A 13,909-nucleotide genomic window follows, 5' to 3' on the forward strand; every position below is an offset into this window, starting at 1 on the left:
ACTTACAGTTGACCAGGGCAGCCATTTTACGAACTGACTTGATGGAAAGGTGGCATCCTATGATGGTGCCACATTGAAAGTCACTGAGCTCTTCAGTGAGGCCATTCTACCGCCAACATTTGTCTATGGAGATTGCATGGCTGTGTACTCGATTTTGTACACCTGTCAGCAATGGGTGTGCCTGAAATGATGAATCCACTATTTTGAAGGGGTGTCGACATACTTTTGTATATATAGTGTGTGTGTGTGTGTGTGTGTGTGCGCGTGTTGGGGTGTCAGTGTAAGTATATGTGTGCGGGTAGAGTCTAGAGGGTGTGGATAGAGTCAGCGCAAGACAGTTAGTTGAAAAAAAAAGGGTAAATGCAGGTATTCCGGGTAGCAATTTGATTAGCTATTTAGCAGCCTTGTTTAGCAGTCTTATGGCTTGGGGGTAGAAGCTGTTCAGGGTCCTGTTGGTTCCAGACTGGTACTGCTTGCCGTGCGGTAGCATCGAGAAAAGTCCATGGCTTGGGTGGCTGGAGTCTGACAATATTTTGGGTCTTCCTCAGACACCCCCTGGTATAGATGTCCTGGATGGCAGGGTGCTCGACCCCAGTGATGTACTGGGCCATACTCACCACCCTCTGTAGCGCCTTGGGACGGGTGCCTTGCAGTTGCCGTACCAAGCGGTGATGTAGCTAGTCAAGACACTATCAAATGGTGTAGTTGAAGAACTTTGAGGATCTGAGAGCCCCCATGCCTAATCTTTCCAGCCTCCTGATCGTCCATAAAGTTCACATTTTGACTAATTCTTCCAGGAGTCTTGATGATCATCCAGGTGCTTTTTGGCAAAACTTAAGTCAACTTTTTTGGACGACATGGGTCCCCGTTATGTCTGGTGAAAACCAAATACTGCATCCCACAGTAAGAACATCGTAACAACGGTCAAGCGTGGTGGTGGTAGTAGTGTGACAGATTGGGGATGCTTCGCTGCCTCAGGACCAGGATGACTTGCCGTCATTGAAGGAACCATGAATTCTGTTCTGTATTAGAACGTTTTAACGGAGAATGTCAGGCAATTCGTACGCGACTTGAAGCACAGCTGGGTCATGCTGCAAGACAAAGATCCAGAACGCACAAGCAAGTCTACATGAGAATGGCTGAAAACAAACAATGGTAAAGTTCTGGAATGGCTTAGTCAAAGTCGAGACCCGATTGAGATGTGGCAGGATCTGAAACGAGCAGTCCGTGCTCGAAAACCGACAAACGTTGCTGAGTTAAAGCAGTTCTGCATGGAAGAGTGGGATGTTAAGAGACTGATCAACAACTACAGGAAGCATTTGGTTGCAGTCATTGCAGCTAAAGGTGGCACAACCAGTTATTGAGTGTAAGGGGTAATTACTTTTTCACGCAGGGGCGTTGCATACGTTTGTTAACTACAGTGCCTTCAGAAAGTATTCACTTTCTTTTCACACATTTTGCCGTGTTCCAGCCTGAATTTAAGAGCTATCAAATCCAGATTTTGTGTCACTGGACTACACACAACACCCCATCATGTCAGTGGAATTGTGTTAAAAAAATTTTTTTTTTTACTAATGAATGAAAAATGAAAAGCTGAAATTTCTTAAAACGGGTTGAATACTTATTGACAAGGCCAGCCTGAATAAGTTCAGGAGTAAAAATGTGCTTAACAAGTTACATGGCCTCTGTGAGCAATAATGGTGTATAACATTATTTTTGAATGACTACCTCATCTCTGTACCCCACACATACAGATAATTGTAAAGGTCCCTCAGTGGAGCAGTGAATTTCAAACACAGATTCAACCACAAAGACCAGGGATGTTTTCGAACGCCTCGCAAATAAGTGCACCTATTTGGTAGATGGGTACAAAAAAAGCAGACATTGAATATCCCTTTGAGCAAGGTGAAGTTATTAATTACACTTTGGTGTATCACTTTGATGGTGTACGCAGTCACTACAAAAGTTACAGGCGTCCTTCCTAACTCAGTTGCCGGAAAGGAAAGAAAGCGCAATGTTGACTTTAAAAGTTAGAGTTTAATGGCTGTGATAGGAGAAAACTAAGGATGGATCAGCAACATTGTAGTTACTCCACAACACTAACCTAAATGACAGAGTGAAAAGAAGGACGCCTGTACATAATTATATTTCTTACAAAACATGCATACTGTTTGCAATAAGGCACTTAAGGTAAACTAAAAAAAAATGTGGGAAAGAAATTTACTTCATGCCCTGAACACCCCTTAGTGTTATGTTTGGGGCAAATCCAACACAGCACATCACTGAGTACCACTCTTCATATTTCCAAGCATGGTTGCGGCTGCATCATGTTGGGGATATGCTTGTCATCGGCAAGGACTAGGGAGTGTTTTGGGGAAAAAAGAAAAGCAATAAAGCGAAGCAGAGGCCAAATCCTAGAGGAAAACTTGGTTTAGTCTGCTTTCCAACAGACAAAGGGAAACAAAGTTCACCTTCCAGCAGGAAAATAACCTAAAACAAATATACATTGGCGTTGCTAATCGAGTCACAGTTTTGACCTAAATCAACTACCAATGATCAACTTGACAGAGCTGGAAGAATTAATAAAAATGTGCAAATATTGTACAATCCAGGTTTACAAAGCTCTTAGGGACGTACCCAGAAAGACTGACAGCTGAAATCGCTGCCATAGGTGAGTCTAACATGTATTGACTCAGGGATGTGAATACTTATGTGAATGAGACATTTCTGTATATCATTTTCAATAAAACTTGCAAAAATGTCTAAAAACATGTTCACTTTGTCATTATGGTGTATTGTTTGTAGATGGGTGAGAAAGAAAATGTATTTAATCATTTTAGAATTCAAGCTGTAAAGGCACTATAAATAAATGAAATAAGTATCAACATTTTGTGTTATTTTGCTCACTCGGTTTAACTTTACAAAATTTTATGTTTTGGTTGAAGATCTGATTACATTCAGTGTCAGAAATATGCAAAAATAGAGAAAATTAGAAATAGGACAACAACTTTCACGGCAGTGTACCGTTTTGATAGAGACTTAGCTATGCAGATTCACTATCAGTGGTATAGTGTGAGGCTGGCTAGCGGGTATAGCTACTATACCTGTCTGCTTAGTGGGCATCTGCCGGGGCACGAACTCGGGGCAGTGGATGAGCTGGGTCAGGTCCACCTGGTTGTGGTCCGGTCCCATGGACAGACCAGGAAGTGGCCACTTCTCAGGCTCCACCTTCCGACGGATCTTCATGTCAATGATTTCCACCTCTTTGCTGTCCTTCAAAGACTACGGGTAGATTTTAAAAAGTGTTGAGGGTATGAAACACAATTAAATAGTATGCATCTACATGCAACGGTCAAAATAAAGGAAACACTTGTGTAAATGAGGTACATAAAGTATATTGAAAGCAGGTGGTTCCACAGGTGTTGTTCCAGAGATCCTTAAGCAATTAACATCCCATCATCAAATAAAGCTTTATTTACAGTGCCTTTGGAAAGTATTGAGACCCTTTGACTTTTTCCACATTTTGTTACGTTACAGCCTTATTATAAAATTGATCAAACACACAATACGCCATAATGACCCGAAAATAGCTGTGCAGTAACGCTCCCCATCCAACATGACAGAACTTGAGAGGATCTGCGGAGAAGAATGGGAGAAACTCCCCAAATTCACAAGAAAGAGCAATCACTAGTAAAACCTAACATTTAAAATCGCCATATTCAATGAGTGTGGGCCACTCGGCCCCTGGGGCATCAGCCTTGAGGCAACGAAAGGAATAACCAAATTATTAACTTTGAAAATCGTTTTCTGGTAGGAGAAGACATTTTGTATAAACTCACTAGAAGACAGTTAGCAGAAGGAACATCAATTCAGTTACTCACAATAACCATAGTGCCATTTCTAAGTGAGTTGACATGCTTTCCAAGTCCTGTGTTGCTTATAGTGAGGACTGAAGAACTACCAGACCCTGTCCATTAGTCTCTAAAACAGTTCATAATGTTGCTGGATATAATTCTGGAACCCCTGCGGTTAGGGTGAATCCCCTCTTTTAGAAAGTGCTGGTTGCACCCACAGCCAATCAAAGTTCACACAGAAGAGACATTCCTGTCTTTGCAAAGTTTCCTCAGATTCTCGTTTAGGGCAACGAGTCGGCTGAAAATTTTCCGAACCCCTTCGATAGCACGGGAGGGGGCCAGAGATAATTATTCACTTCCCTGTGCTCGCGAGAACTTAGTCCACCCGAGAACTTAGTCCTCCCTAAGTTCCTCAAATCGCCTAAAGCGGAGGTCATTAAAACATTTGAGTGTTGATGGTGTCAATATTGGAGTAGTTTGTCAGAACCATGGGCAGGGGGGAGTTGATATCATGATACGGGTTCCTGGTCGTTCCACAGAATGTAGCAAAATCTCGCAATCGAGCTGCCCACAATGATGGTGCTCGTGATGGAATCTGATCGGGAAAGAAGCGGGTGAGTGGGATGGGATTGCCTCAGGCAGGACGGATGGAGGCTACAAGTCAGGCTAACTTGACTCTTAGTACCAGCAGATGGCATCGGAAACCCCAGAAAGGTGGAGGATGGCACGAGACCGTTCTGTCTTCAGTCAGCGACCTGCTGAACTGTGTGGGGGTGGGTGACACAGGGCGGCCACAGGTTTTTGGTATACACCCAGGATCCGTCCTAACTCCCGGGGCTGTTAGGTCCGTCTCAAGTGGGGAGAAGCTGTTTGATAGCTGGATCAGATCTTCTCAGATGGATGAAGGGTGGCCAGACTGCCTTCCCGATCTCCTACGCCTTGCGAGTGTCCAGTCTCCACTGGGCCGCGGAGTTGAGCTGAACATCTGTCTGTTGGATTGGGACAGGTCAACACCGCCCGACTCATCAACAGCTTTGCTATAGGAGGCATTTAAAACAGATCCGGTTTGCCTAGACCAAAGCAAGGTCGGTGTACTGAGAAAGCAGGTCATCCTTTTCTCGCAGCCGAGCTTGCAGCCGGAGGGTCTCTTCCCGAAGCTGCTTGATGGTGGTGCATTAAGGGCAGAAGAATCCCTCTCCATTTCTCAGTTTAGGGTCATGTATAAAAATGCCCAGTTACCAATTATTTTTGGCTACCATGGCTAAAAGAAGAAATCTCAGTGACTTTCAAAGAGGGGTGTCAAAGGAGCATACGGGGTTTAAAGTGTACGTGGCAGGTAGCCTTGCGGTTAAGAGCATTGCCTTCCGACAATACCCCACAATGACAAAGCGAAAACAGGTTTTAGTAAATTTCCAAATCTAGAAAAAATAAAAAGTATTTCCATAAGTATTCAGAGAATTAGCTATGACACTCGAAATTGAGCTCAGATGCATCCTTGAAATGTTTCTATCACTTGATTAGAGTCCGCCTGTGGTAAATTCCATGGATTGGACATGATTTGGATAAGCACGCACCTGTCTAAATAAGGTCCCACAGTTGACAGTGCACCCAAGAGCAAAAACCATGCCATGAGGTTGAAGGAATTGTTTGTAGAGCTCTGAGACAGGAATGTGTTGAGGCACAGATCTGGGAAGGGTACCAAAAAATGTCTGCAGTATTGAAGGTCCAAGAACACAGTGGTCTCCATCATTCTTAAATGGAGCAAGTTTAGAATCAACAAGACTCTTCCTAGAGCTGGCTGCCTGGCCAAACTGAGAAATCGGGGGAGAAGGGCCTTGGTCTGGGAGGTGACCAAGAACCCAATGGTGACTGACAGAGCTCCAGAGTTCCTCTGTGGAGATGTGAGAACTTTCCAGAAGGACAACCATCTCTGTAGCACTCCACCAATCAAGCCTTTCTGGGAGTAGCCAGACGGAAGCCACTCCTCAGTAAAAGGCACAAGACAGCCCGCTAAGAGTTGCCAAACGGCACCTAAAGGACTCTCAGACCATGAGAACCAAGATTCTCTGGTCTGATGAACCCAAGATTGAACTCTTTGGCCTGAATGCCAAGCGTCACGTCTGGAGGAAACCTGGGACCATCCCTACGGTGAAGAATGGTAGCAGCATCATGCTGTGGTGATGTTTTTCAGCGGCAGGGACTGGGAGACTAATCAGGATCAAGGGAAAGATGAACAGAGAAAAGTAGAGGGAGATCCTTGATGACCTGCTCCAGAACGCTCAGGACCTCAGACTGGGGTGAAGGTTCACCTTCCAACAGGACAACAACCCTAAGCACACAGCCTAGACAATGCAGGAGTGGCTTTAGGACAAGTCTCTTAATGTCCTTGAGTGGACCAGCCAGAGCCCGGACTTGAACCCTATCAAACATCTCTGGAGAGACATGAAAATAGCTCCCCAAATACATGTGTGCCAAGCTTGTAGCATCATACACAAGACTCAAGTCTGTAATTGCTGCCAAAGGTGCTTCAACAAAGCACTGAGTAAAGGGTCTGATTACTTATGTAAATGTGATATTTTTTGCTTTATCATTATGGGGTATTGTGTGTAGATTGATGAGGAAAAAATACAATTGAATCAATTTAAGAATATGGCTGTAACATAACAAAATGTAGAAAAGTCAAGGTCAGAACTTTCCTAATGCACTATACAGTACCAGTCAAAAGTTTGGACACACCTACTCATTCCAGGTTTTTTTTTAATTACTTTTTTTTTTTTACTATTTTCTACATTGCAGAATAATAGTGAAGACATCAAAACTATGAAATAATACATATAGAATCATGTAGTAACCAAAAAAGTGTTAAATCAAAATATATTTTATATTCGAGATTCTTCAAAGTAGCCACCCTTTGCCTTGATGACAGCTTTGCAACTTGGCCTTCTCTCAACCAGCTTCATGAGGTAGTCACCTGGAATGCATTTCAATTAAACAGGTGTGCCTTGTTAAAAGTTAATTTGTGGAATTTCTTTCCTTCTTAATGCATTTGAGCCAATCAGTTGTGTTGTGACAAGGTAGGGGTTGTATACAGAAGATAGACCTATTTGGTAAAAGACCAAGTCCATATTATGGCAAGAACAGCTCAAATAAGCAAAGAGAAACAACAGTCCATCATTACTTTAAGACATGAAGGTCAGTCAATACGGAATATTAAGAACTTTTATAGTTTCTCCAAGTGCAGTCGCAAAAACCATCAAGCACTATGATGAAACTGGCTCTCATGCACTATGATGAAACTGGCTCTCTCGCCACAGGAAAGGAAGACCCAGAGTTACCTCTGCTGCAGAAGTTCATTAGAGTTACCAGCCTCAGAAATCAAGGCTGGTGACTGTTGGTGATTTAATTAGAATTCAAAGCACACTTAACCAGCATGGCTACCACAGCATTCTGCAGCGATATGCCATCAAAGGTTTGTGCTTAGTGGGCGCAGCAGCGCCTCTTCAACCTCAGGAGGCTGAAGAAATTCGGCTTGTCACAAAAAGCACTCACAAACTTCTACAGATGCACAATCGAGAGCATCCTGTCGGGCTGTATCACCGCCTAGTACGGCAACTGCTCCGCCCACAACCGTAAGGCTCTCCAGAGGGTAGTGAGTTCTGCACAATGTATCACCGGGGGCAAACTACCTGCCCTCCAGGACACCTACACCACCCAATGTCACAGTATGGCCATAAAGATCATCAAGGACAACAACCACCCAAGCCACTGCCTGTTCACCCCGCTATCATCCAGAAGGCGAGGTCAGTACAGGTGCATCAAAGCTGGGACCGAAAGACTGAAAAACAGCTTCTATCTCAAGGCCATCAGACTGTTAAACAGCCACCACTAACATTTAGTGGCTGCTGCCAACATACTGACTCAACTCCAGCCACTTTAATAATGGGAATTGATGGGAATTTATGTAAAAATGTATCACTAGCCACCTTAAACAATGCCACTTAATATGTTTACATACCGATCTCATATGTATATACTGTACTCTATATCATCTACTGCATCTTGCCATCTTTATGTAATACATGTATCACTAGCCACTTTAAACTATGCCACTTTATGTTTATATACCCTACATTACTCATCTCATATGTATATACTGTACTCTATACCATCTACTGCATCTTGCCTATGCCGTTCTGTACCATCACTCATTCATATATCTTTATGTCCATATTCTTTATCCCTTTACACTTGTGTGTATAAGGTAGTAGTTGTGGAATTGTTAGGTTAGATTACTCGTTGGTTATTACTGCATTGTCGGAACTAGAAGCACAAGCATTTCGCTACACTCGCATCAACATCTGCTAACCATGTGTATGTGACAAATAACATTTGATTTGGTGGGCGGCGGCTCAGCCATGGAAAACCATTTCATTTCTTCAGTAAGGCCATTCTACTGCCAATGTTTGTCTGTCTATGAAGATTGCATGTCTGTGTGATCGATTGGATACAACTGTCAGAAACGGGTGTGGCTGATATAGCCAAATAACCACATTTTAAAAGGGTGTCCACATACTTTTGTAGATTGACAGATATTAAACATCAACGTTTAAAGGGAGATCAGTCCTATTTAGTACGGTCTGCAGAAACTGGTTTTAACAAGTCGAAGCTCAATGAAAAGCCATGAATTACCTACAAAGTATACAGCTGATGAGGCATAGAAACGTATTTAGTTATGGGACTAAAGCCACCTGGCTCTATAAACATGTAAATAAGGAACAGAGTGTACCTCTATAATGAGGGTGACGTCAGTGGTGAGGGCCTGCACCCTGTGGAAGCTGGCAATCAGGCCAAGTGACAGGAAGCCTTCCAGGTCCATCTTCCTGCGCAGGAAGAAATCCCGCTCCAGGTTGTCAAGGCTGAAGTAGTACTCACTACGGAGAGTTCAAAAACAAGGAGGATCAAGGTACTCGTCCTATAATTAAAATGCCTTTATTATGAAGGCATGTTCGATAGAAGAAAAACTTTCAGCAAAGCCCTTGTCAGGGAATACAATGATAAAATGTGTGAAAAGTTGAATAAAATGACGTGTGGGAAAAGTTGAGACTAAATATTTGCCTATGTTCTCAGTTTCGTTTTGAGTTGGAGATAATCTCAATCTCAATTGTCATCAGTTGTTTAGGAGATGGAATTTGATAATGGAAATAGTATAAGCCACATTGATTCAGATTCCATGTTATATTCTGGGGCCACCCATATGAGAAAGTATGCATGCATGTTTAAGTCGGTTTGGATAAAAGTGTCTGCTAAATGGCATATATATTATATTACACTATTCCAAGGCTGAACAACAGTCACCACCTGCTTCCTCTTGAAACATTGACCTATAAAGCGTAGTAGCCAATGGTAGAACTTATGAAGCGTAGTAACCAACGGCAGTACATTTAAAGCAAAGTAACCAACGGTAGGTAGTACTCACATCTGCCTTTTGACATAGTCCTTGAGCAGCCCCTGGTCCACTGTGTACAGGTCATTGCTGCTCATGTTGTCGTAGTAATAGGTCACTGGAGCACCAAACTTCTGTCCGTAGGCGCCGTCCTTCCCGTTGGAGGCCTTGTAGCCATAATGGTAGTCAGAGTGACCTGGTGGGAGTCACGGCAGTAGTAAACCATTACAGGGCCACTGTCACAAGCCTACTACAAGTGAACAGCAAGGCTACAGAGCTACAAGACTTCACAACAGCAGGGAGACATTTGCAGCACAGCTGTTGAATCCCGGGAAGGCGCGCAATGATTTACTAAATCTGAGCTGGCTAAGACTTAAAATTGGATGTCCCTCGGGGGGGGGGGGGGGGGGGGGGGGGATTCTTTGACTTCTGAAAGTAACACTGTGTTCCTGAGGAGAGGGAAGAATCGGAAAACTCAAAACAGGTGGATCTCGGCCAAGTGAGAAGGAGAAGAACGGCAGGTTTCATCACAACAGGGGGTGGAGGGAGGGAGGGAGTGTGTCACCTTTGCTCCTCTCCCCCCGTTCCACCCCCTTTCTCCTCAAATGAAGGGTGGCAGTGTTTTCCTGTCGGAGGCAGACTCCCATGGCCCAGTTAGTGAGAGAGGAGAGGCTCGGTTGCCAAAACCAACAGGCCCAGGCTAGGGATGTAGAATTTTTGAATACCCGAACGGACGTCAGCATTCGAATACTTGTGTGAGTACTACTGCGTCTCCCTCGCAATTCAATTCAAGGGGTTTTATGGGCATGGGAAACATAAGTTAACATTGCCAAAGCAAGTGAGGTAGAAAATATACAAAAGTGAAATGAACACCACCCTCTCTCCCTCCCATCTCACACCGGCCCCTCCACAGCTGCAGCAATAGAGCCCCACCCTCTCTCCCTCCCATCTCACACCGGCCCCTCCACAGCTGCAGCCCTCTCTCCCTCCCATCTCACACCGGCCCCTCCACAGCTGCAGCAATAGAGCCCCACCCTCTCTCCCTCCCATCTCACACCGGCCCCTCCACAGCTGCAGCAATAGAGCCCCACCCTCTCTCCCTCCCATCTCACACCGGCCCCTCCACAGCTGCAGCAATAGAGCCCCACCCTCTCTCCCTCCCATCTCACACCAGCCCCTCCACAGCTGCAGCCCTCTCTCCCTCCCATCTCACACCGGCCCCTCCACAGCTGCAGCCCTCTCTCCCTCCCATCTCACACCGGCCCCTCCACAGCTGCAGCAATAGAGCCCCACCCTCTCTCCCTCCCATCTCACACCGGCCCCTCCACAGCTGCAGCAATAGAGCGCCACCCTCTCTCCCTCCCATCTCACACCGGCCCCTCAACAGCAATAGAGTCCCACCCTCTCTCCCTCCAATCTCACACCGGCCCCTCCACAAATGCAGAAATAGAGTCCCACCCTCTCTCCCTCCCATCTCACACCAGCCCCTCCACAGCTGCAGCAATAGAGTCCCACCCTCTCTCCCTCCCATCTCACACCAGCCCCTCCACAGCTGCAGCAATAGAGCGCCACCCTCTCTCCCTCGCGCAGCAGTGCTCGGGTCAAAAATTTAAGCTAATAAAACCCCACATTAATTTTGAATACGCAACACATTTATGATACTACTCCAATAGTGAAATTATTTCAAACTCTAATCCCAAGCACCATGTCTAACCCCACTGCCCTGAGGGATCACAGGTCTTGACAAGTCCTAACAAACTCTGGTTATTAAATTGCTTTGTTTATACTGTTTCCTTAGTGAGGCCGGATCAGGGTCCCACAAGACCAAGGCAAAGCCAGCAGACAGATCATTCCACCATTGGGCTGGGCTTTAAGACATGTGGCGAAGCTCCATTCAACAGTGCTGTTCTACAGAGGATCGAATGCGCTCAAACCATCCAGCTGATAGCCCTCCATGTAACAATTCATGATTTTCCACTAAGGGGATTTTGAAAATTTAACCAGTTCATTGACTGGCAGCACTTTAACAAAGACTAAAGAATTCATAAACAGATTTTTTTCTTGCACAATATAGGTTCAGCATACCCACTTACCCAATGAGATGCCTTTATGAGTGCCTTTTATAGGCCAATGAAATGTTTTATCCCAAAAACAAAACTGTCAGAAAAATGACCATTACAAATCAATGGTGTGGAAAAGTGTTTTACATGAGTACTGAATAATTGAGAGGAAAAACTCAAATAGTTTGAGAAATGTATTCAGGAGAAATATGGTTTAATTTATCTAATAAACTTTAAAATTTAACATTCAACATAGAAACGCATTTGAAAAAAGGATGTACAGAAAATTGTTACAATCGGAGAAACCCTTGTTTCACCTAAGGATATTTTGACTGAAAAAAAAATAATATATATATATATATATATATTCTAAGTGTTTCCAACTTTAAAGAATTTTATGACAGCTTCTTACCTAAGAATCATGTGAAACTATCGACAATACAAAAAAAAACGTTAAAAACTTAGAGAACGAACTATGCTTAACTCCTTTCAAACTCCTTTCAGACAGAAAACCCCAGGCCTTGATGGCACTCCATCAAAGTATAGGTATATCAAACATTTTATGACTCGATGGAAGATCTACTAGCAATCTTTAATTATTCATATACACTACCGCTCAAAAGTTTGGGGTCACTTAGAAATGTCCTTGTTTTTAAAAGAAAAACACATTTGTCAATTAAAATAACATCAAATTGATCAGAAACACAGTGTAGACATTGATGTTGTAAATTACTATTGCAGCTGGAAACTACAGATTATTAATGGAATATCTACATTGGCGTACATTTGCCCATTACGAGCAACCATCACTCCTGTGTTCCAATGGATTTGCTAACACAACGTGCCAAGTTTTTTATTTTAAAAGGCTAACTGATCAATAGAAAACCCTTTTGCAATTATGTTAGCACAGCTGAAAACTGTTGTTCTTAATAAAGAAGCAATAAAACTGGCAAGGGGATCACTTGGCTTGTGTACTTTCTCTAGTTACTTCTAGACTCCACATCACCGGTGGGCGGAGCTACAGCTCTCCTGTGATGAAAATATTAAGCAAACACTTTTCTGGGGTTTAATTTTACTGTTGCTAGTATTCTTTACTGTAGCCCATGCCATTTAATAAACTGTAGTATCAATCCACAATCGACTAGGACGAGAACTCTGCGCCCCAATTCAGATTGGAGTTTATGAAAACGCAAAGATTGTCAATAACCTACAGAAGGTAAGATAACCGCATGCAGTATTAACCCTTGGAAAGCCTTGATTGGCCAGTGAATGTCCAAGCCCTCGTCACACCTACAATTGAGTTATTCATCAAAACCCAGCCCTTTCGTGCCACCACCAAAAATTTGGCTCATAGCTGCCTCTGTGAAAATAGCAAAACAATACTTCGGACCTATAGCGCTACACCAGCGAAGATGTAAGTTTGTTAAAATAAAGCACTGAATTGGACCCCTCAAATGGAGTTTGAAATCTTTAGGGTAACGCGTTACTTTCTACAGTCTACTCCTGAAAAATGCTATAGCTTAGGACATTCCTTGTATTCAATCATTAAGATCTTAGATTTCATTGAGATCTAGGTTATCATGTCGGTGAAAATACATGAGAACGGAGACATGTGAATTGCACTGAACAGTTCAGTAGATGTGAGTCGACTGTATCCAACTAAACTGAATACAAATATAAACACAGCATGTAAAGTGTCGGCCCCATGTTTCACGAGCTGAAATAAAACACCGCAGAAATGTTCCACACACATAAAAAGCTCATCTCATTTTGTGCAAAAATGTGTGAAGCTGAACAGCATCATTATTACACAGATGCACCTTGTGCTTGGGACAATAAAATGACACTTTAAAATGAGCGGTTTTGTCACACAACACAATGCCACAGAGCGCGCTGACTGCAGGAATGTCCACCAGAGCTGTTACAGAGAATTTTATGTTAATTTCGCTACCATAAAACTGTCTCCAATGTCGTTTTAGAGGTTTTGGCAGTACATCCAAGCGGCCTCCAAGGCCCACCCCTGCCCAGTCATGTGAAATCCATAGATTAGGGCCTTTATTTCTATTGACTAACTTCCTTAAATGAACTGCAACTCAGTAAAATCTTTACAATTGTTGCATGTTGCGTTTATAATTTTGTTCAGTATAGTTACAATATGATGACTTTGACCATTTACATGGCAATGCATTTTTGGGGGAGATTTTACATGTTTTTTTTGCTTACCTCTGGAGCCTCTGCCTCGTCCCCGGCCCCTGCCACGACCCCGGAACCCGGCACGGGAGGGAGCACCCTCGCTCCTCACACTGGACACCTCATGGTCGTTACTCCATTCACGCTCGGACTTCCCTCTGTACCAGTCTGAGAACATAAAATATAATACAAAAGTATATGTGATTTCGGCTATTTCAGCCACACATTGCTAAAAGGTGTATAAAATCAAAGACAAAGCCATGCAAGCTCCATAGACAAACATTGGCAGTAGAATAACCTTTACTGAAAAGCTCAGTGCCTTTCAACATGGCACCGTCATAGGATGCCACCTTTCCAACAAG

The 13,909-nt window shown here is 43.6% G+C and overlaps 1 protein-coding gene across 6 annotated transcripts in view; it reads right to left on the minus strand.

Moving 5' to 3' along the window:
- LOC129862908 (la-related protein 1-like) overlaps positions 1-13,909 on the minus strand; it is a 94,595-nt gene that overhangs the window by 28,198 nt on the left and 52,488 nt on the right. For all 6 annotated transcript variants that reach the window (XM_055935004.1, XM_055935001.1, XM_055935003.1 and 3 more), the window contains 4 exons: positions 13,581-13,715; positions 9,331-9,493; positions 8,641-8,785; positions 3,105-3,282 (listed from right to left, as the gene is read on the minus strand). In XM_055935004.1, the coding sequence (XP_055790979.1) occupies positions 3,105-3,282; positions 8,641-8,785; positions 9,331-9,493; positions 13,581-13,715 (621 nt within the window). The remainder of the gene's footprint in view (positions 1-3,104; positions 3,283-8,640; positions 8,786-9,330; positions 9,494-13,580; positions 13,716-13,909) is intronic.

Source organism: Salvelinus fontinalis, chromosome 9, assembly GCF_029448725.1.
Source record: "Salvelinus fontinalis isolate EN_2023a chromosome 9, ASM2944872v1, whole genome shotgun sequence".
NCBI lineage: Eukaryota > Metazoa > Chordata > Actinopteri > Salmoniformes > Salmonidae > Salvelinus > Salvelinus fontinalis.